The 20408-nt window shown below is 31.0% G+C and overlaps 6 protein-coding genes across 7 annotated transcripts; 4 read left to right on the top strand and 2 right to left on the bottom strand.

Moving 5' to 3' along the window:
* The first annotated feature begins 516 nt into the window (after positions 1-516).
* On the top strand, positions 517-8130 carry LOC139095209 (juxtaposed with another zinc finger protein 1). Of its 2 annotated transcripts, XM_070646489.1 has the most exons (5): positions 517-873; positions 1146-1379; positions 2137-2371; positions 2482-3142; positions 7545-8130. In XM_070646489.1, the coding sequence occupies exons 1-4, from the start codon at positions 774-776 to the stop codon at positions 3095-3097; spliced, it is 1185 nt and encodes a 394-aa protein (XP_070502590.1). In that variant the 5' UTR covers positions 517-773; the 3' UTR covers positions 3098-3142; positions 7545-8130. The 2 variants fall into 2 exon arrangements, with proteins under 2 accessions (XP_070502590.1, XP_070502589.1); XM_070646488.1 differs by lacking the exon at positions 7545-8130 and having other exon boundaries at positions 2482-5720.
* Vps16A (vacuolar protein sorting 16) lies at positions 6587-10680 on the bottom strand. The gene is made up of 6 exons (XM_070646485.1): positions 10514-10680; positions 9476-10457; positions 9229-9418; positions 8895-9168; positions 6985-8833; positions 6587-6887 (listed from the first exon to the last, which is right to left on the bottom strand). Exons 2-6 carry the CDS (start codon positions 9532-9534, stop codon positions 6740-6742), a joined length of 2520 nt encoding a protein of 839 aa, XP_070502586.1. The 5' UTR covers positions 9535-10457; positions 10514-10680; the 3' UTR covers positions 6587-6739.
* Positions 10681-10685: 5 nt separating this feature from the next.
* Positions 10686-12441, top strand: LOC139095207 (uncharacterized). Its single transcript, XM_070646487.1, has 2 exons — positions 10686-10807; positions 10869-12441. The coding sequence occupies exons 1-2, from the start codon at positions 10761-10763 to the stop codon at positions 12379-12381; spliced, it is 1560 nt and encodes a 519-aa protein (XP_070502588.1). The 5' UTR covers positions 10686-10760; the 3' UTR covers positions 12382-12441.
* A 66-nt stretch (positions 12442-12507) lies between these two features.
* LOC139095187 (RUS family member 1) lies at positions 12508-15694 on the top strand. Its single transcript, XM_070646463.1, has 5 exons — positions 12508-12644; positions 12763-12888; positions 13005-13094; positions 13363-13492; positions 13606-15694. The coding sequence occupies exons 1-5, from the start codon at positions 12608-12610 to the stop codon at positions 14471-14473; spliced, it is 1251 nt and encodes a 416-aa protein (XP_070502564.1). The 5' UTR covers positions 12508-12607; the 3' UTR covers positions 14474-15694.
* A 299-nt stretch (positions 15695-15993) lies between these two features.
* On the top strand, positions 15994-18264 carry LOC139095202 (syntaxin-4-like). The gene is made up of 9 exons (XM_070646482.1): positions 15994-16267; positions 16332-16403; positions 16957-17053; positions 17119-17174; positions 17404-17596; positions 17664-17743; positions 17798-17936; positions 17992-18141; positions 18205-18264. The coding sequence occupies exons 1-9, from the start codon at positions 16235-16237 to the stop codon at positions 18234-18236; spliced, it is 852 nt and encodes a 283-aa protein (XP_070502583.1). The 5' UTR covers positions 15994-16234; the 3' UTR covers positions 18237-18264.
* Positions 18242-20366, bottom strand: LOC139095201 (probable ATP-dependent RNA helicase DHX35). Its single transcript, XM_070646481.1, has one exon. It carries the CDS (start codon positions 20362-20364, stop codon positions 18304-18306), a length of 2061 nt encoding a protein of 686 aa, XP_070502582.1. The 5' UTR covers positions 20365-20366; the 3' UTR covers positions 18242-18303.
* Positions 20367-20408: the final 42 nt, after the last annotated feature.

The following is a 20408-nucleotide window of genomic DNA, read 5'->3' as shown; positions in this document are numbered from 1 at the left end:
AAATAAGCGATTTTAAAAAGTTGGTTGTTATGGTAAAATCAGCTAAACTTTATCCAGCATAAAATTCAGTTATCAATTTGCATCTTTTTAATGCTTCTTCCTTACATATCAAATCCGATTATGTCACTTAATTTAACTTACATTTTTTTATTCCAACACTTTTAACGCATCTTAGTAGGCTATTTAGATAATCATAGCATTATCCTACAAGTATTAATGAATAAAAATAGTAGAGAATCTTCAAAAGTCTCGTAAATACGGCAAACATTTAATTAAATTAAACATAATTTAACGTCTATTAAGGATTTAAATTTGATAAAGGAGAAATCTTATGCCAGATTAAACATTTTCAAATAAGAAAATTACGTTGAAAGAGTAAAATTAAATTAACAATTTTATTAACAAGACGCAAAATAATAACGGGAGCGGAAAATTGAAATATCCATCAAAACATTAGCAACCAGCCGCTCTCAATCGGACGGTCTTGCCTCATAGAGTGCATTCGGAAAGAGACATAGTTGACTTGGATTAAAAAATATATATATCTAGTGAACATCGGAATAGGCAATATTTATTAAAATTTTGACGTATTGTGGATCATATTATGATGTTAAAGTGATTAATTAACTCATCAATGGATCAAAGAAGCCAATGAAGTGTTTGTACATGTTAAATAATTAGTTTTCGAAGCCAAAATTTGATAAAAAAGTTAATCAATCGCCTGCCTCTAAGATCTGGAGTAGTTTGACGATTTTAAAAATAAATAAATAATTATGGCTGTATTCTTACTAAATATTTGTAAATTTAACAAATGTGGAATGGAATTTGGAACTTTAATTGATCTCATACAGCATATTGAGGAAAATCACATTGGTAAGTGGATGAATTAAGGTGTAAAATCAACAGAACGACATGTCTATTGGATTCACTTACAATTTGGCAAGGCCATACATAGATATATATTCTATATTGTGTAGATAGATAGATATTTAAAATTGTTTCGCCCTTTAATGTGATTCCATATTGAATTGTTCAATAATTGATTGCCTTAATATCACATCTGACAACTCAATATTCTCTCTTCTTCCCCGATGACACGTGAATGTATTATTACTAATTTTATGTACTCTTCCATCTATACATAGATTATGATCCAATATCAAAGCCTGATTGTCTTCCGTTAAGTTGCGTGCAGAGATTCATAACAGATGCGACGCGTAAAGAAACGCCACCACAATTTATGGTGAGCTCAGGTTCCGTTGAATCACTAGACCGGACGAGTAATGCTAGCGAGAGGGTAGTTGAAGTCAAAAGGAAAATTGCTATTAAACATCACAGTTACAGTATGTCGTCATCGAATCGAAGTAATACTCCAACAGGTAAACAATCTATCATATCTATTGGCCATAAACTTTGATTCCCTATAACTGCCTGACTACTTAATTGCATTTATTGCACTTGCTTTGTGATGATTTATTTATTAAATATACTATACTGTCTACATATACATTCTCACACATAATAATTGTAATAAAATGATATGTAGCACCGATGATGATAGTTTAGTATATGAGAAAATGAAATAAAAATCTCATCTGTCATGAATAGATAAGCTTAAGTAAGCGCGAATGCGCGAGAGATATTATGCTTGGGAAGAAAAGAAAAATAGGTCAAATTTTCCACACAATATTTATATGAACAGTGTCGAGTATTGAGTATTCCTCTCGTTTGGTGCTCGGAAAAAGCTCTGACAAAAAATGAAAATGAACGAAAATAAAACCAGAAAGAATTGTGAATGAATAAATGTATGTACGGTACATAAAAAAGTTAGGGGAGAGAGAGAAAAAGGCAAGCATTGAGGCAGAATTAGGGGAGGATGTTGAGAAAAAACAAGTGTGAGTTGCTTTTTCCTAACGAAAATGTACGTATGTTTATATACTTTATATTTATCCAACAAAAAGTGGGTGGGTGGGGAGGTTACGATGTTACATGAAAAAAATATCGATTTTCTTTTCTCTTCCTCCATTCCATGTCTTCTTATTATTTCGATTTTTTCTTCTTTTCTCCTGTATTATCCTTAAATACACATATATCGCTGACTTCCGTTTCTTTTTTATTTTCAATGCTAAATTAAAGGCAGTGAAATTGATGAGGATGAGATAATGGTATCGGAGTCGGAAGATAGCAATGAGTCTTGGACAACAGAAGAATTCAGCTCTGAATTTATTATGCGATATGGTAGTCGAAGCTCAGCGCCGAACGGTTCCAATGAAAAGCCATTTGCTTGTCCTGTCCCTGGCTGTAAAAAGCGTTACAAGAACGTAAACGGTATCAAATACCACTCAAAGAACGGCCATAAAAAGGATGGCAAGTAAGTCATCACGTCGTCACTCATTTTTTATTGTCTGTCCTATTGGCACACATTCGTGTATTCTTATAAGAAATGATTATCTAATGATGTTTATTCTTCCTTAAATATAGTCGAATACGGAAAGCATTCAAATGTCATTGTGGTAAAAGCTATAAAACGTCACTTAAATTGAGAAATCATACATTATTGATTCACAATGGTGGCTCAACTTCTGATCTCTCGCTTTCATCATCATCATTATCATCACTCAATTCAACTCAACAATTATCGGACTCAGCATCGCCGCCACTCGCAATCACAATGAAAAATTCAATAAATCTCGTAGCAATAAAGACATCAAAAGCATCGAATGGCATTACTACAACGGGTAATGTACAAGCGAGTACGTCTAAAGGAAACGGAATTAAAGAGGGTATAAAGGGTGAAAATAATAATAATAACAATAGTAGCAGTAACACAAACAATAGTAATAAGATTCCAAAATTGACTATGAAGAATGGATATGATGGACTAGGGATTCTGACTCCTGCAACATCGCCGAAAAATCAACAACAACAACAACAGCTTGTTTCGGAAAATAATAGTCACTTACTCAATACCTCCAATGGAAGTGTCGACAGTTTGCAGAATATACCATTAACACCTGTAAGTCCTGCCGCTTCGCCAAGTTCGTCTACAACAAGTACGACGAGTTATCAGCAACAGCTCAAGAAATCTGATTCATAGTCGTTATAAGTTTTCATTTTTGGAACAGCACATAAATAAGGACACGTGAGTTTTGTATCTCTCATCATCGTCATCATCATAATATTTTTGCTTTATGCTTCATTGCACTCGATAATTATACATAAATGTCCTGTAAATTATTTTTTCATTATTGAGGCTTTGTTTTATTATCGATGTCCTTCCTGTTACTATTTTTTTTTTTCTTGTTGAGAATCTTGGAATCCATTTTTTATTTCAAAAAAATGATCTTATGATATCGACTTATGTGACTCCTTCCTTCACATGCTATATATAATTTTTCAATGACGGTTTAGTGCAATTATTAATTTTAACTTTGATTTTTTTTTCTCTTTAAACTAATTTTGTTCTATACATATAATATATTTTTAAAACAAATTAATGCTTCATGTTTATTTTATTTAAACATGAATCATCATGTGTGATGCGTTTGACTGACTGAAATCATATTTTACTAAAACAAATTTATTTTAGGTCGTCTTTATATATGAAATGAAAGTATGTAAAAAATTTTTAAATGAAATTTTCATCTCATCCCTTAAAGTCCTTTCTTTTAGTCACAATTTATGTCCTTTTGTGTAATACATGAATGCACATTAAAATTTATATAAGCAAACAAAAATGTAATTAATTCAAATGGGGGTGAATGAGTTGAAAATTGTGTATAAATTATGCTTACTTTAGACATGAAACGAGTTTGGAATCTTGGTTTAAATTTTTAATCCCAAGGATTAAATTTAAATCCACGGATTTATTTTCAATCGGATTGCTTTGCTTTGACTTTTAGAGGATCTCAATATGATCATAGCAAGCTTTCTCATTTCCTTTGTACTATATGCAGTTTTAGTCTAAGTTGCAATAATTTACACATGATTTCAAGCTGATTCACCTAAAAAAATAATTAAAATTCATCTCCCAAGAAAAAAAACCCATAATAAAACAATGTAATTGTGCTAGTGGGCGCATAAGCATAGAATAGAATAGATGAAAAAAAGTATGCACTTTTTTTGAAAAGCATGAAAATATGAGGATATAAATGAGAGAGTTATCCTTAAAGTAAAAGCCTCATAATTACTGAAATAGATTTTTTCCTATTAGACTTCTTTTTCCTCGTTCACAGTACATGCTGTGGACATTCTTATTAATTTTCATTTTCTTTTATTAAATGAAAAAAAAAAAGAAAAATCATCAAAGGAAGAAAAAAAATGAAAGATTGTTCTGTGTTAAATTGTAGCTAGTCAAATTTTTTTATTATTTTTTAAATAATAATAATAATATTAATAATAAATACAATTAATAATCGTAATAAAATTAATGAATGCTATTGATTGAAAAAAAAAACGAAAAAGAAGTAAAAAAATCAACAAAAAAATTATTTATTTGAACTATGTAAATGATTTAAGTTTTGTATATGATGAGATGACTTCATCCTAGCGAAATAATAAGCGTATGTATAACTTATTATAATTATTATTATGATAAATGTGTAAATAGAATGAAAGAAATCAGTTGATAAGAATCGTCGTTGTGGTCGTTCTTTGAACTTTTTGCATCATTATTGAATTAATGCTATATAGAAAAAGAAAAAATGAAATGTTTCATATGAAATCCATTTTAAGCTCTTTAGAAGGAAGTAATAATGTAATTTAAAATTCAATTGTCATGCTTCTTGCTTTCCTTAAAAGGTGAAAACAAATTCTGTCATCAATCCAAAGAAATTTGTTTTAAAAACAATACAGTGAAAAAAATACATTAAGAAAGTTCATTTCCTGAAAATTATTGAATAATCTTCATGATAAAAGATATACAAAGTACTTTTGCTTACAGCATGCTGTCCAAATTATGATTAATGTCACGTGATCATTTGTCGGCTAAATAACGGAAAAATTATTTTCAAATCTTAATAAAACCGCTGAATTCAGCTGAATTAATAAAATTCAAAAATAATTTAACCGTTATTGAAATGACATTTGCGTGCATGACAAATTATCAGGATTTGGACATTATAGGCTCAAAGTTCCATGCTTTATCGAAATAAATAAAAATAAATAAACTGATAAACTACATAATGATGATTACTCATCAAGATTTTTTAAAAGAGACTGCTCAAACTCATTATTTTGTTCTTCATATGACTTGAAAAACTTAACTAATAATGGAATAATACAATAGAATTTGAAGAAGAAATAAGAAACTTTTAAACTGTAAATGTTAAATGAAAAATAAATATTGATAAAACTATTTGAAAATTGAATACCAAAACGAATGAAATTTCTCTGAAAATGAAATGTAAAAAAAACTTAAAAATAATTCGTCTATAAATAATTATTGTCCTAATAACACATACATTTCTTCTATGTAAGTTTCGAGTCCGAAACTTGATGTTATTTGAAACTACAGCAAGCATTAAATGAATACCTTAAAAAAAATTCAAATTTCTTTGAGCAAAAAAAGTGTTTTTAAATTCAATCTCGGGAAATTTTACTTTATGATATTTTAATCAAATTAAGGAAATATTTAAGCATAATTGGAAAATGCAAGTGAGAATAAAAAAAAATATGAAAAGTTCTTCGGTGTACATGAAAAATGATTTAAACATGCACAATAGTTGTTTGTCATCATTAATTAATTTCTTTTTCATGCTGTGAGTGGTGTGCTGGCGAATGTGGCTGATCAAAATAAAGAACAAAACTTTGCAACGATACGAAATGATGTTGGAATTTAGTGTGGCGCAGAAAATTAAAACAAATCAGTTATTTATACTTCCTAGGTGCTTTGGATTATTTTTAGAATACAAAATTGTGAAAAATATACATATATATAGAACTATATGATCATTTTCATTCAGGGCTAAAGAATATTGGTATAAAGAGTTGCAGCAATTTTCGAGCAACACGTGAAAATTTTGTTTATTGTGAGATGTGATGCAAGATATGTGAAAAGTTATTGAATTGAATTCCGTACCTGAAAATAACGTTTTTCTTCTTTATCTTCTTTCTTTTTACGCATCTTATCACATTTACTCAATGAATGTTTACCAGAAGTGTGCTGAGTATACTGCAGACAAATTGCTTGACTGACTCAGACTGAATAGAATTTTATCTGAATCTTTCTTCAATTATTCTTAACAATTTAGATTTTTACCGGCTTTCAAAAATTCAAATTTATTTTGAAAATGAACTGAAATGAAACGAACTTTTAATACTGAGATTAAATCTGGGATCAATTTTAAATCTCAGGATTAAAAGTTCGTTTCATGTCAGTTCATTTTCAAAATAAATTTAAATTTTTGAAAGCCGGTAAAAATCGAAATGCGCTTTTAATGCACATTTCCGTCAGTAAACAGTTAATCGTTCTGTTTTTACTCCCTTCGCGAGCAACAAAATGTAGGAAAGATTATCTGAAACGAAAATATACAAACAGAAATGATTTACATGTGATCAGAGTGGTAGCAAATTGAGAAATAGTATCTTTATTTTATGATATATTTAGCACGTTCAAGATTATGCAATACATTTATTTATTCACTTTATATTTGCTCATTAATTTAATAATATATAAGAGAGTATATACACAGTCATGTAGTATAAAGGAATGAATATTTTATCGTGAATTGCTAATGATTCACTTTTTTGATGACATAGTAGCGATTAAATTTTCTATTTTTGATGCCAAATTATTATCGTTCGCAGCCGATGCTAGATTATGTATATGAAATAAAGACTGCGTGTCCCGCAGCTCAAACGCCAATTTTGCTGACTCTTCGTAGAGACTATAATACGAGAAAAAAAAATATAGTAGTAAATAAGAAGAGTGTGACTTAATCATGACGTCATTTATTTTTTTATGAATGTCCAAACAATACTTACCCTGCTCGATTATACCATATGATACGTTTATCTTCACGACATTTACTAATGTACTTTTTAGCCTCATTGACATTTCTAGCTTTAAGGCACACTTCAACAAATGGCTCGTAACTAACGGGTGACTTTTTAGACTTTGAAAACTTTTCAAGCTCTTCCCATTGGTAATTTCCACCAAGAATTTTAATTCTCAAATACCAAAAATGCTTATCGGACATTTTATGTTCAGTCCGAACTTTCTCTGCTAATTTAATATCACCAATCACTAAAAGTTCTTTAACTGTGTCATGCAATGATAAGCCATAGAATGGACGTGAATATTTTTCTTCAAATGCTTTTTGCTGCTTCATCAATTTTCGATGATCATCAGTTAGTTCCGCTTCGAGTTCCTTATGAGCTTTTTTATAATTGCTTGATATCTCAAGTAGTGATGAATCTAGTTTAACATTGCTGTCTAGTGCTTCATCTAATGACATTTCAGCTTGTGCTAAGAAATCATCTTCTTGTAAATAAATATCTTTAAGTGCTGTAATATTATTTAATAAGCAATATTTCTTGTATAGGTTCTGTGCCAATGGAAATTCTCTGATAATCATCTGGAACTTTGAAAGTGGAGTTGTGTCCTTTAATTGCATCAATACCATATAAATGAGATCTGAATCGCCAGATTGAGTAGCGGCAATCAAAGCCTTTCTATTTTCTCCTAATTTCAACAGAAGTGGTACTTTTAAACTCTGATTTGGTTCCAATTCGAGCAATTCTATGGCTAGCTTAGTCTTTCCAATTTCTTCAGCCTTCTTTGCAATCGTACAAAACGAAAGTCCTAAATTTAAAGCATTTGCGAATTTCTCAGCAATTTTATGAATAATTTCATTGTCATTTTTATCATACATAATTTTATGATAAGCCCAATGCTCCATAATTCGAGATTCCGACAAGTTCAAGTGCTTTGATATTTGAATAGCAAGGCCATAATGTTTTCTAAAAACAAGTCGATCAATAAGCACAGCAGGTGTCAAATGGAGGAACTGATTAATAGTTAAAGGGATTCCGATGTCATCACTACGTATAGCATTTAATACTCTTAATATTTTACATGTCCTTATATATTCATCAGGATTATGTCCATTAATAAAGCCTTTTCCAAAATGTGCAGCACTTATTAAACTCTTTTGTGTTTCAGGATCAAATTCATGACCTGCGGCTGTAATACATTCTTCAACAGCTAATTCTATTTTATCCATTATCAGACATAAATATTCATCAGATTGATGACTACGTTCTATGAATTTCCTATGACTTTCAAAGAGAAAACTTGATGGCTCCGAAATACTTATGCCGAATATATTACTAACACTCTTTGGTACTTTTTGAATAAATTCATGATAGCCATTTGTCAGCACACGAACACCATCCATTTCAGGAATTAAGAATATCGCAGAATCATTGTATGGATATATATTGGATTCACCATTTGTACCAACAATAAGAAGGAATGAATTGTATGTAATCACAAGTGCTTCTGCCTTTAATGGATCATCACTATCCATAATCCATTCAATTTGTTTAGGTAATTCCATTCTTCCCGTGTTAAATTCACAATATTTTGTTCTCAAATCACTTGATCCAATCCATAAAAAGCCTGCATTTGAACAGATGGCAGCATGTCGATTATTAAATGAAACTGATATGAACCTTATGGCTTTATAATCAGAATCAAGTGAAAAAATGACAGCTGTACAAATATTTTCGTCTTGTTTGACTTTAAATAGCTCCTTTTCACGTGCAATTAGGCATGTCGTTTTACGATCTTCTATCAAAATTGTCCAACTTGATGGATCCAACATTGACTCTGAAAATTATATTATTTTGTTATTTCTATATTAATAATGTTAAGGTCATTTGACACTTACTAGGAATTTCAGGAAGAAGTCTAACTTTGGGATCTTTATAGTTATTGGCGATAAATATTCTAAATTGTGTAGTCATTACGGCAATTCCTGTTCCTTGGGTACTAGGATATATTTTAGCATCAATTATCTGTGTATCAGTTGCTTCTTGTCCCATAGAAAATTTATGAAGGAATTCACCAAATAAGTCATAGATTAACACAATTCCATTTTCTTGTATACAAAGAAGCTCTTCAGAATCTGACCATCCCATTGTCAAAAGTACACCAGAGTTCCACTAAAATGATATCAAAATTGTCAAAAACAAAGAGATAAGCTATGATAATTAGTCACAAACATTGATTTTCGATATCAGATTTCCGGATGCTGAAAAAATGTAAATCACAGGCTTAACAGTTGACCCAGTCTTTCGTAACAAGTTTGGATCCTTCATAACTGCAAACGGACCACCAAAAGATGAAGCATATACTTTCATTTGCTCTAAATTGATATCATCAGGAAAATCCATTGAATATAATTCAATTTTTCTGCAAATCATCAAAATTTATCAAATTATTAAGTCTATCGATGTTTTAAGGAATTACCTGTATGCATTTTGATGTCCTAAATTGAACCAGTCACCAATATTATAAAGAAAAGCCATTATAAGTGCTTATTACTGCAAATATTGAAATTTTATTATTTTCTTCATCAAATAACAAACTTATTTATCTGTAAAATTATTCAAATTTTTTACAGCCGTTATGTTGCCATAAAATTTAGCTATATACTTACTTACTTATTTATAAATTCTACGCTTAGTGATCTCAATTTCTTGAGAATGGGTATGGATTAATGCTTCTAATTTAGATATTTCTCTATAATATTGATCAACGGTATCACGTAGGCCTTTGCAATGGCCTAATAGTAGCTTCTTATCTCTTTCTAATGTCTCTAGTCGCTCTAAAATTTCTGTCATGTCTTCACGACAATCTTTAGTAGGAGGTGGTGTATCATGAAATTCAGCAGGGTAATCTAAAGTAACTAAAAAGTTTGGTGCCTTCGGTCGGTCATTATTTCGCATACCACTTTCAGTTGCCTTAATCTGATGATTACTTGTTGACGGCTTTTGCATTGAATGTCCATTCGATTCATTTATGGAATGTCTACGGGGACCGTTGAGATCAAATACAATTGGGGAACGTTTTTGGCGTGATTCTTCGTAATGTCCATGTGACCCATGTTGGCCATATTCCGAAAAGCTTGCATTATGCTTTAGATTATTTCCAACACGGGCAATTACTTTTAAATTCTTTGGCGATTTTGAACGATATTTGGATGGTGGATTTGAACTTGGATGATGAGTGATTGGGGAATGGTTGCGTTTCTGACGTTCATTACTTCCACTGTTTTCTCGTCGATTCTGATGATGTCTTTCTTCACTAAATCTACTATTTTGTTTCTGATTGTTGTTGGTCACTCTGTTGTCTTGGAATGTAGGTTGATTATGATAGTTAGGGTTGCGATTTGGCATATGATGAGACTGACTAGATTCACTACGTTCCAATGGAATGAAATCAGGCAAATCTATTAATTATAATACATATTAATATGAAATTGCCAAAAAATCCCAATTATCATACCAATACGATTGACTGAAGACGGTCTTCGTCTCTTAATACCTCTACTCGATCCACGGAATCTCATCATTGTGTTTACACAATCTTAAATTAATTAATTCAATTCAAAATTGAATTTTTATTTGAAATTTGAGCCAAGAAATTCACTGAACGCACTCAAATTTTTTTACTGAATGCACAATAAAACATCAACAGAACCACGATTTTTAATAATTTTATATGAGAACTAATAGGATTTAAGCCTTAAATCATGGATTCAGTAAACGCAAGTCATAAGGTATCATGCTGGAAGAATATGTAAGTTCAAATATTTTGATAAATCAATTAAATTCATTAATTAACTCGAAATTTAATTTAGGGATGAATTTTTGGAAGTAAGAAAGCTGATTTTTGGTGATAAATCGACTTTAAAAGATAAGAGCAAGGCACTGAGTATATTAAAAGCATGGAAAATTAGACGAGGACAAGAAACACCATTAGGAATTTTGTGTACATTAATTTTAGTGGATGTGGAAGTAAAAGATACTCCAGAAAAGGGATTTGACTCGGCAACTTTAGGCTTACTTTATGGATCAGCAATAACAAAATTCACGAATTATGCAACGTCATTTAAACTTGGTAAAAGCACAATGTATGCGTCTGCAAATCAATTGGGAATCGATTCATTTATCATCGATTTACGACACAATTTTGCACATGGAAGGCAATCGTTCAATTTAGATGTTCAAAGATATAGCCACAAGATTTGTATGAAATGGATCAAAGAGTTCTATTGGGATACTGAAATTGACAAGTTTCAAGATGTTGATATTCGTGACATTAGATATAATGCAAGTTTAGCCGAAGAACTTGATGACATGTTTACATTCTACGATTTACTGGCTGAAGCTATGTTAAGTAACATTAGGACATTCGATGAACTAAAAGATTTAAGTGATGTTTCTAAGGAACGATGGCCATTTGTGATTGAATATATGAAGGAGAAGAAACTCAAGAACTTCCGTCAAGCTTTCAAGTACTTTACTAAAGCTTTAGGCGAAATAATTGCATCGAAGCAAATGAGATTGAATCCAATGACTTTTTTCCATGTTATGCTAACAAATTGTGATTTCTTTATGAAAGCATCTGAGTTGTCAAAACATTTAGTTATAGAAGAAGTTATGTCTGAAGATGAGGAAGTGGAAATAACACCAATGAAACGTCCAAAGAAGTCAAGAACACATTCAATCGTAAATCAATTCCAAACACTGATTTGGCATATTGTAAAGAATGATTATTTAAAGCTATTGCTTGACATGCTATTTCAAATTTATCTCAATCAAGCTGAATCTAAAGTTCGTCGTAAGTCTGCTCACTTTTGGATTGAAATCATTCTAAAAAGTTATGAATATTATCAAAAGTATTGTGAGTTCTCCAAAACTGACATTATGGAGCATAAAAAGATATCACCGGAAATTAAAAATGTCTATAGCTATCAACTTGGTGCCGATTTAAAGAATGTCATAATTTTTGTTGGAACTCAAATGTTACCGACATCACTAAAATACTCAAATGAGAATGTGCTGCATTTATTAAATACATTGAATGAAAATGATGATGATATTAAAATATGCTTAAGCTTAATGCCACACATTTATCCACCGTTGACCGTCGAGCAGATAGAAACTATGAAGCATTTAGTCGACATTAAGCTTAATTCTTCAAGAAAATACATAAAGACATCAGCTAGCAAAGATAGAATTTATAGTGTTGAGGATCTAAGAGACAATGGCACTAAAAATGACTCAAGTGATACAGACATCATATGGAAATCAACATGCACTGATATCTCATGGAGTTCCTTACCACTAGCATTCGAGTTTAAGGTTTAATAATTGTAATTTTTTAAAGTTTTTTAAGTACCATACATAATAAAGAAAGGATAGAACATAACAGAATTTTTTGAAATATCCCGCGCATGTAGTTGAAATTTATGCTGCACCCCTTAAGCAATAAAAGAAAATTTTCCTGTAGAAACTATTTGTGTATATAGAAAAGAAAAAAATTCAATTAAATTGCTGCCACAAATTTTTTAAATATATTTTCTAACATAAAAGTATGAAAGTGCATTTTCGTGAACAGTATGGGACAAAAGGTGAATAGAAATTCAGCATCTAAATGCTAATCATTCAATAAATTTAGACTTTTGAATATTAAACTTTTTTGGATGTTCCTAATGAATTATTAAATACATTTATCGTCCTTAATTTTAGGCGAAGAATTTTTATATGTAACGCCTATCGATCAAGATACAATCGTGAGGGTTGCGATTGACGGCAAGAAACCTTCAAAGGGATTTTTTCTGTTCAAGCTCATCCAAAAAACTCTTCTCCCGCAAGGTAAGTGGCTCATTTCCATATCATTTCGAGTGCATATGATTGACACGTCCTCATTATGAACAATAACATTTGAATATGATTTTGTTATTTTCCCTTCCGTGCCTTTTTATATTAAGGATACCCTGATTCCGTTGCCGAGGATTATTTAGATTATCAACGATGGGATACATTACAAGCTCTCGCAAGCACAATTACTGGATGTTTGGGTATGCTATTTTTGATTGTTATGTAAAGTTAATTTAAGTATTAATTTTGTGGCCATGAATATTACTAAAGTAACTAACAGTAACCAGCAGCTGACTTTTAGCTGCTGATAACAATTTTAAATGATAACGGAAATTTCAAATTTGAAATATTTTTGAACTTTAAATATTTTTGCCCGATAAATTGAACTTGACATTTCAAATAAATACTAACCGTTAAATTTTCAAATAATTGTTAACTGTTAATAAATATTTAATTTCAACTCCATAGCAACACATTCCGTATTAAAAGGCCTGGGAGTGGGAGACGAAGAATCGACAGCATTGTCAGCAACGATTACGTGGATTCTTAAAGATGGAGCGGGTCATTTGGGAAGAATATTCTTTGCTTATTGGAAAGGGTGAGTAACAAGATAATCAATAATCTATCATCACGCAAAATGACCTCATACTCTCCCAAATAAATAAATAAACGGAAGTACATGATGTCTCTTTTTTATTTTTTCAATTGTAGGAGTGAATTGGATATAGATTCAAAGAAATGGCGATTAAGAGCTGACGTATTAAATGATTTAGCTATGTCTATCGAGCTTTTCGTATTACCTTACTATTCAAAGTACGCAACATATATATTATGCTTAACAACAATGATGAGAGCCGTTGTTGGAGTTTCTGGCGGAGCAACACGTTCAGCATTGACATTACATCACGCAATTCGAAATAATATGGCGGACGTTTCGGCTAAAGACTCAGCTCAAGAGACTTGTGTAAATTTAATTGGCTCATTCATCGGCTTATTTTTATTAACAAGCGTTACAAATCCAGCCTGGGTTGCTGGAATTTTCTTCTTCATTACGCTCATTCACATCTATTCTAATACTAAGGCTGTCAAATGTATATGCTTAAAAACGTTTAATGAGGCTCGTTATCTTATTGCACTTGAGGAATATTTTAGGAATGGCTCAGTTTTACCTCCGAAAGTGGTAAATCAATTGGAAAGAGTTACAGTTGGACAAACGGTTTCGCTTACTGCAAAAGTGAGACTTGGATGTTCAGTGAAGGATTTGACGGAGCAAATTCGGAATAAATATGAAATTGAGGATTTGGTTGCATGCTTTGAGACTCGAGATAAATTCTTAATAGCTGAAACTAAGAATTATGTTGGAGTTTATCTACATTATGATATTAAGCCACATGAGATATTACGTGCATACTTTTTCGTTGCTTCATATTTACAAGATCGTACACAAATTCGTGACAATTATTGGGAAGTTCAAGCTAAATGGAGTGAATTCTTAAATTTGGCACAATTGGCTGGATATAATGTTCATTCTCATCTTTTACACGTCGACGAATATCGATGCGATTGGAGATTCATATAGAGAATATCTTCACGAGCTTCATCATCTGTTCGTACGTCACACCAATCATCGATTCCACCAAAAAGATATCCATCTGCAATGTTGTAGCATTATAAATACGTTAATCAGCCAGTTAATTATTATCGTAAAATGTGACGATGAAGTTCGTATCTCCGAATATTTTGGCACTTATTTTTCTTCACTTGCACTCTTCTGATAGATAAACTAGAGGCATTTAAGCAATTTTATAAATGATATTAGCTTTTTAACGGTTTTTTGGATTTTGAAATTTATTGATTGCAGCTAACTTCAAGCTGGAAGTTTTTAAATTTTTAAAAATCCGTTATAAATGCTATAAAATGATAATGCTAGTCAATAATGCATAACGCAAAATTTTAATTAAAGTCGATTTATGCTAGATTTACGATTTTTGCCTTTCGAACCTTATTAACTTTTAAGAGACAAAAAAAAGTATAAAAAAATTGATAATGTAGTTTGACCACTTTTTCCAAAGAAAAAGAAAACGATTTTAATTAGGTTAAATATTTTATTGCATTCAAAAAAATAAATAACTAATGATTCCGTTCAGCTTTTCAAGCATAATGCCGCTAAATTTAGAAATAAATTTTTAACAAAAAATAAATCATTCCATCATAAAGAGAAGCAAGAATGATGAAAATACTTGACTTACTTTTAATTAAGCATAAATAGTGGTATCTGAAATATGTGCTGAATTCACTAAAGTGAAAATACAATAGTAAAATGCAAAAGTTCAAAAATTTAAAATTTTAACGGTCAAAAAATATTTGAAAATTTTAAAGTTCAAAAAAGTTCAATTTGAAAATTTAAAAATTAACGGTCGTGCAACTGTCACTTTAGTAAAATCAGCACAAAAATATTAATTTTAAGTTTAAAATGTTGCAAGCATAAATGCAAAATCTTTTTTGTTAAAGCATTCTGACAGAAAATCACAGTCTGTGATAAAACAGAAGACGAAACAATGTAGAGGAAATCTTTTAGATGCAGATAAAGTTATAGTAAATTCCAAGACAAGATAAATATGTACCTTAAGCACAAAAATGAACAATTTTTATTCCCGAAAATTTGTTCATTCGTAAATAATGGCACTTTATGTGCATATAATGTTTATTATTTAGTCTCAGACATGCTTTTGTAGAAAAGGAAACAAAATATTTTTCTCTCCATCTTTTTTCCTCTCTTTTAAGAATTTTCACTTTTCAATAAAATTAATGAAAAAAATAAACAAATTTTTCTTTTTAATTCACAAGTCGCCAATTCCATTAATGAATAAGATCCATACACAAAAATAAATATTATTTGCTAATTGATATCAATTGATTTGTAGCCACTACACAGAACCGCTGTTCAATGTTTGAACATTAATGCCTACATATCAATTTTATTACATCTCCCGAGACTTTATTTATCTTCGTGTTCACTTTTTTGGAGCGAATTTTACAATTGTGTGTAGGAAAAAGATGATAAAATAAAAAATTAAGTCATATTTCGCAGTGTGTTGGGGTTCATTATCGGTTTGATAGTGGAGTGATAAGTTTCGTAGGTATTTATTTCGCGATAATGGTGCCTTTAGTAATTATTTTCATGTAACATGTGTGGGAACACCTAAATATTTATTTATGAGCAAGCATTGCTTAAATACAGTAACATTATCTCAACTGATAAGTGTGAAAAATTTTGTGCAATCCTAAGACCTAATTTTGTTCTATTTTAAAAGTAAAAGAGTAGATCCAGTTAGCCAAAATGATTCGTGATCGTCTGTATGAACTTAAACCAGTAAGAACCTTTTATAATCCTCAATTACTTGCTTTATTCAAAAGAAATTAATAATAAATTGTAGATAAATAACGAATCTATAGAAATTGACAGTGAAATAGAGGAACAAGATGAGCTGCATAAAGTATTAAATAAGGTAAAATGACAAAATACCGTCAAATTGATTTCCTTTTCATCATTTCTCTATTCATTCATTCATTAACGCTTATATCAGCAGACGTCTCCTCTTATTTGCATTACTTATATAGCCTAAAATGACGTGTGTGTCGTTTATCGACTGACTTTGGATTTTCTCAACTTTAATTTGGTATTTTTAAATCTTACCGGCTTTTTGAAATTTGAAAAGCTATCTTAGTTCTAATTTTGAACTTGATTGCTCAAATTTTGAACATCATTGCTCAAATTTTGAACTTTATTGATTTTGAAGTTTATTTTTGAAATTTCACTGTGAAAAGATCTTTTCCAAATATTCCACGAGCATTAGTAATCCAATAATGTCTTAAAGATCTTAAATATCTAGACTTTCCCTAACAAACACCGTCTATTGACCTATAGAAAATATGCATAATATTTCCGAGTAAATTGAACGATAATTAGTCATTCACGTTCACCCTGACTCATCTCATAGCTAAGTTCATCTCGATCATTACTTTATACCTGTCTGTGTTTATTGATTTATGCCTTTACAGTTTCTAGCAATTAGACAGCAAATTACTTTGATACGAAACAATATAGACTCAATGAAAGCATTAGTTAATGAACAAAAGTTTCATTATAAGGATAAAAGTAATCATATGCATTTTAAGGTCATGATATTTGATATTAATGATGACGTTTTTAATACATTTAAGATATACGAGAGCAAATGGAATATTTAATTACTGATAGCTTAGGAAAATCGCAAGACGTAAGTAAAGTTCAATTAAATCACGACATTGAGTAAAGGAAAATTGATTTTTTACGGTTGCATGACTGATCACGTGTTTGGCATTTATGAAAACCGTTAAATTTTTGAATTTGCTCAAAAAAATTGGTTCATTTGAATTAAAAAAGTTCGTTTTTGTTTTAAATTATAAAAATTCGTTAAAAACTGAAGAATTTTTCAGTTAATTCAAGTAATAATTCAAACATTTTAGGTCCACAAATCAATCAAAGTCTTCCAAGACGAGTTAGCAGAGCCATGTGAATCACTAATAATATTTAGAGTCAAAAGCATGCAATTGTCGCTAATAAAAAATGAATATTTAAATGTGTACAGAGAGCATTCAATGTTTGTAGAAAAGTATGAGGAGAAGCTGAAAAAAATACTGAAACGGGAAGCACAAATTAGTGAGATATTATGTTACATATGAATTATCACATTAATCTTCATAATTTTATCTCCATTCCGACATAGTGTCTAGGAATATATCAATCGAAGAGACAGAGGAACTAATATCGAATAAGGAAAAAGGACCGTCACTATTTGTCGGAAATGTAAATAGCTTAAATGAATAATGTTCTGAATCAAGATTAATTTATCATGTCTAGATACTCGAAGAGACACAAAAAGCACAGCATGAACTTAGGGAAATCGTTCAAAGGCACAACATGCTGATTAATTTAGAGAAAACTATGGAGGAGATTCGTGATATGTTCTTCCACATATCCACATATGTCATGGAACAAGGTAGGGTATATCCATCACCCCATACATGCTTGACTTACAATAATTTTTCTTCAAGGTTCCTTAATTCAAGTCATTGAGTATGAAACAGAGAATGCTACCAATTATGTCGATAAAGGTGCTGATCAACTTGATAAGGCTCGAGAATTACAAATTAAAGCTCTTAAGAAGAAGACTTACATCCTTTTTATCCTGCTAATAGTTTTAGGTAAGTATTAACATCTATTAAGCTATTTACATCCCTAACAATCTCATTCCTTCCTTATTTCAGGTGTAATTGTTTTGATACTTGTAATAACATAACGAATAAACTTACAATAACTTTAATTAACTTGCCATGTAAAAAATATTATTTTATTACTTCCTTCATTTAGTTTCTAGGCACACCTGCCTTATGATAATAATGTTCAGCAAGCTCGAGCAGCCAAGAAGATTCTATCACAGTTATGTCTCGTACAAATAATTTTGTTGTTTGAACGACTTCATTGAAGACAATCCACGATGGCTGAACTTCAGTATATATGCATGATGTAGGATGAATATGAACTTCTGTATCGCCACGAACCATTCGATAAGATCCAGAATGATGAAGATATGCAGCAAATGGAAAGAGACCAGCACAAATTGCTCGTCTGATTAAATTGATGTCTCCTTTGCATTTGACTAGCTTAAAGTTGAATTGTTTAGTCAACATTGATGCCATTTGGTTCCGAATTTCTACGACTCTTTTCAAATGTCTATATAACAGGCAATATTGTCCACAAAACTCTTTTTTACATCCATTTGCTACAAATGCTTGATAAACGTTTAAATAAGTTAGAAGATCGCCTTCAGCTACTTCAAAGTTTCTTCGTTGTCGACGAGCAGTAATTGAGCCTTGACCTGATTTAGGACTAGAGAAAATTTGTTGTACTTGAAGCATAGCAATAATTGATAAGATTTCATCACTGCATCCCATTTCTTTTGATGCCAATAACATTTTGGAATGCATTGGAAGTAAAGGAAGTTCTGCCATAATAAATCCATCATTTGTCAAACTTCCATCACTATTGATGGCATTAATTGCATACAAAAGTTCTATTGATGCTAACATATTTTTAGCAGGTGGTGGTGACGGGAAATTAAATCGAAGGATGTTGTCGATTCCTAATGCCTTCAATGTCAAAATTGTTGTAGACAAATCAGCACGTCTCATTTCGGGCGGTGTTATTGTTGCTAAATTTTGAAATGCTTCTTGAGTATAGAGCCTGTATACTTTGCCATTTCTAATTCTTCCAGCACGTCCTGTTCGTTGACGACTGCATGCTTGTGATATTGGACAAACGACGAGCATATTGATCTGTAAATCAGCCATGTACCAATTTAATTTAATAAATCCACAATCAATGACATAGGAGATGTTTGGAATTGTCACTGATGTTTCTGCTATATTTGTGGCAAAAATGACTTTTCGTGAATTTTTTGGTGTATGGAAGAAGACTCTTAATTGATCATGATGTGTAAGCTGTCCATGCATTGGTAAAGGCTTTAATTCTTCTTCACTGATATTTGCTAATTCCATGTGATCTCTTAACATCCTTATTGCTTGTGTAATTTCTTCCTGTCCTGTTAAAAATGCAAGGATATCACCTTGTGGCTCTTTATGATGAATTTTCATGACTGTATCGACTGTCGCTTTAACATAATCAGGACATGGATCATTAAGATAGAATATTTGATTCTCGTACATTCTTCCTTCTACTGATAATCTTACAGCTGTATCTTTTGGATTTGCTTTTGAACGAAAGTTGAAAAAGTCGTAGAATAAATCAGCATCCATAGTAGCTGAAGAAATGATGATTTTCAAATTGTCACGTTTCTTTGCAATCTTCTTGATCAGACCTAATATACAGTCAGTTATTAAGTTCCGTTCATGAGCTTCGTCAATCATTATGACTGAATATTCTGATAATAATGGATTTGCGTACATTTCTCTAATTAATATTCCTTCAGTCATGAACTTGATCTTTGTGTTTTCATTATATTTGCTTAAAAATCTCGCTGACACACCAACTTCATCGCCAAATACTTGACCCATTTCTTCAGCTACTCGCTGTGCTAATGTTAATGCACTAATTCGTCTTGGTTGTGTAATTGCGATGATTCCTTTTGAATGATATCCTTGTTCATAAAGATATTGAGGTATTTGAGTTGACTTTCCAGATCCAGTTTCACCACATAGCACCAATGTCTGATAATTCTCTAAACAATAAAGGATGTCATTCCTTCTTTTCCTGATCGGCAATTTTTCTCGTTGTGCTTGAAGTGTTAAGCTTTTATTTGGATTAAATACAAATGTAGTTGTTGCTTCTACATTCTGACTCTCACGTTCTGTAGCAAATAAGTCGTCAGAATCATCTGGCTTTAAAAATTGAAGCTTATTTAAGCTCATAATTAATTTTAATTAATTTCAATGAAATCCTGATGTTTTTATTC

This window comes from Chironomus tepperi, unplaced genomic scaffold (genome assembly GCF_022539635.2).
Source record: "Chironomus tepperi strain 1889 unplaced genomic scaffold, CSIRO-AGI_Ctep_v1 contig_363, whole genome shotgun sequence".
Classification (NCBI taxonomy): Eukaryota; Metazoa; Arthropoda; class Insecta; order Diptera; family Chironomidae; genus Chironomus; species Chironomus tepperi.
Note: the sequence above shows the minus strand (reverse complement) of the source record. Positions and strands in the feature narration are given on the sequence as shown.

Bases quoted from the DNA above. Each gene is read 5' to 3' on its own strand.
- LOC139095202 (XM_070646482.1), top strand. From the start codon at position 16,235: ATGATTCGTGATCGTCTGTATGAACTTAAACCA. The intron at 16,404-16,956 runs GTAAAATGACAA...ATGCCTTTACAG, and splicing joins TGCATAAAGTATTAAATAAG to TTTCTAGCAATTAGACAGCA. The intron at 17,744-17,797 runs GTAAATAGCTTA...TATCATGTCTAG, and splicing joins CGTCACTATTTGTCGGAAAT to ATACTCGAAGAGACACAAAA.
- LOC139095207 (XM_070646487.1), top strand. From the start codon at position 10,761: ATGGATTCAGTAAACGCAAGTCATAAGGTATCATGCTGGAAGAATAT. The intron at 10,808-10,868 runs GTAAGTTCAAAT...AATTTAATTTAG, and splicing joins GTATCATGCTGGAAGAATAT to GGATGAATTTTTGGAAGTAA.
- Vps16A (XM_070646485.1), bottom strand. From the start codon at position 9,534: ATGGCTTTTCTTTATAATATTGGTGACTGGTTCAATTTAGGACATCAA. The intron at 9,419-9,475 runs GTAATTCCTTAA...GATGATTTGCAG, and splicing joins GGACATCAAAATGCATACAG to AAAAATTGAATTATATTCAA. The intron at 8,834-8,894 runs GTAAGTGTCAAA...TATAATTTTCAG, and splicing joins ACTTCTTCCTGAAATTCCTA to AGTCAATGTTGGATCCATCA.
- LOC139095209 (XM_070646489.1), top strand. From the start codon at position 774: ATGGCTGTATTCTTACTAAATATTTGTAAATTTAACAAATGTGGAATG. The intron at 874-1,145 runs GTAAGTGGATGA...ATCTATACATAG, and splicing joins TATTGAGGAAAATCACATTG to ATTATGATCCAATATCAAAG. The intron at 2,372-2,481 runs GTAAGTCATCAC...CCTTAAATATAG, and splicing joins GGCCATAAAAAGGATGGCAA to TCGAATACGGAAAGCATTCA.
- LOC139095187 (XM_070646463.1), top strand. From the start codon at position 12,608: ATGAAAGTGCATTTTCGTGAACAGTATGGGACAAAAG. The intron at 12,645-12,762 runs GTGAATAGAAAT...CCTTAATTTTAG, and splicing joins TGAACAGTATGGGACAAAAG to GCGAAGAATTTTTATATGTA. The intron at 13,493-13,605 runs GTGAGTAACAAG...TTTCAATTGTAG, and splicing joins TTCTTTGCTTATTGGAAAGG to GAGTGAATTGGATATAGATT.
- LOC139095201 (XM_070646481.1), bottom strand. From the start codon at position 20,364: ATGAGCTTAAATAAGCTTCAATTTTTAAAGCCAGATGATTCTGACGAC.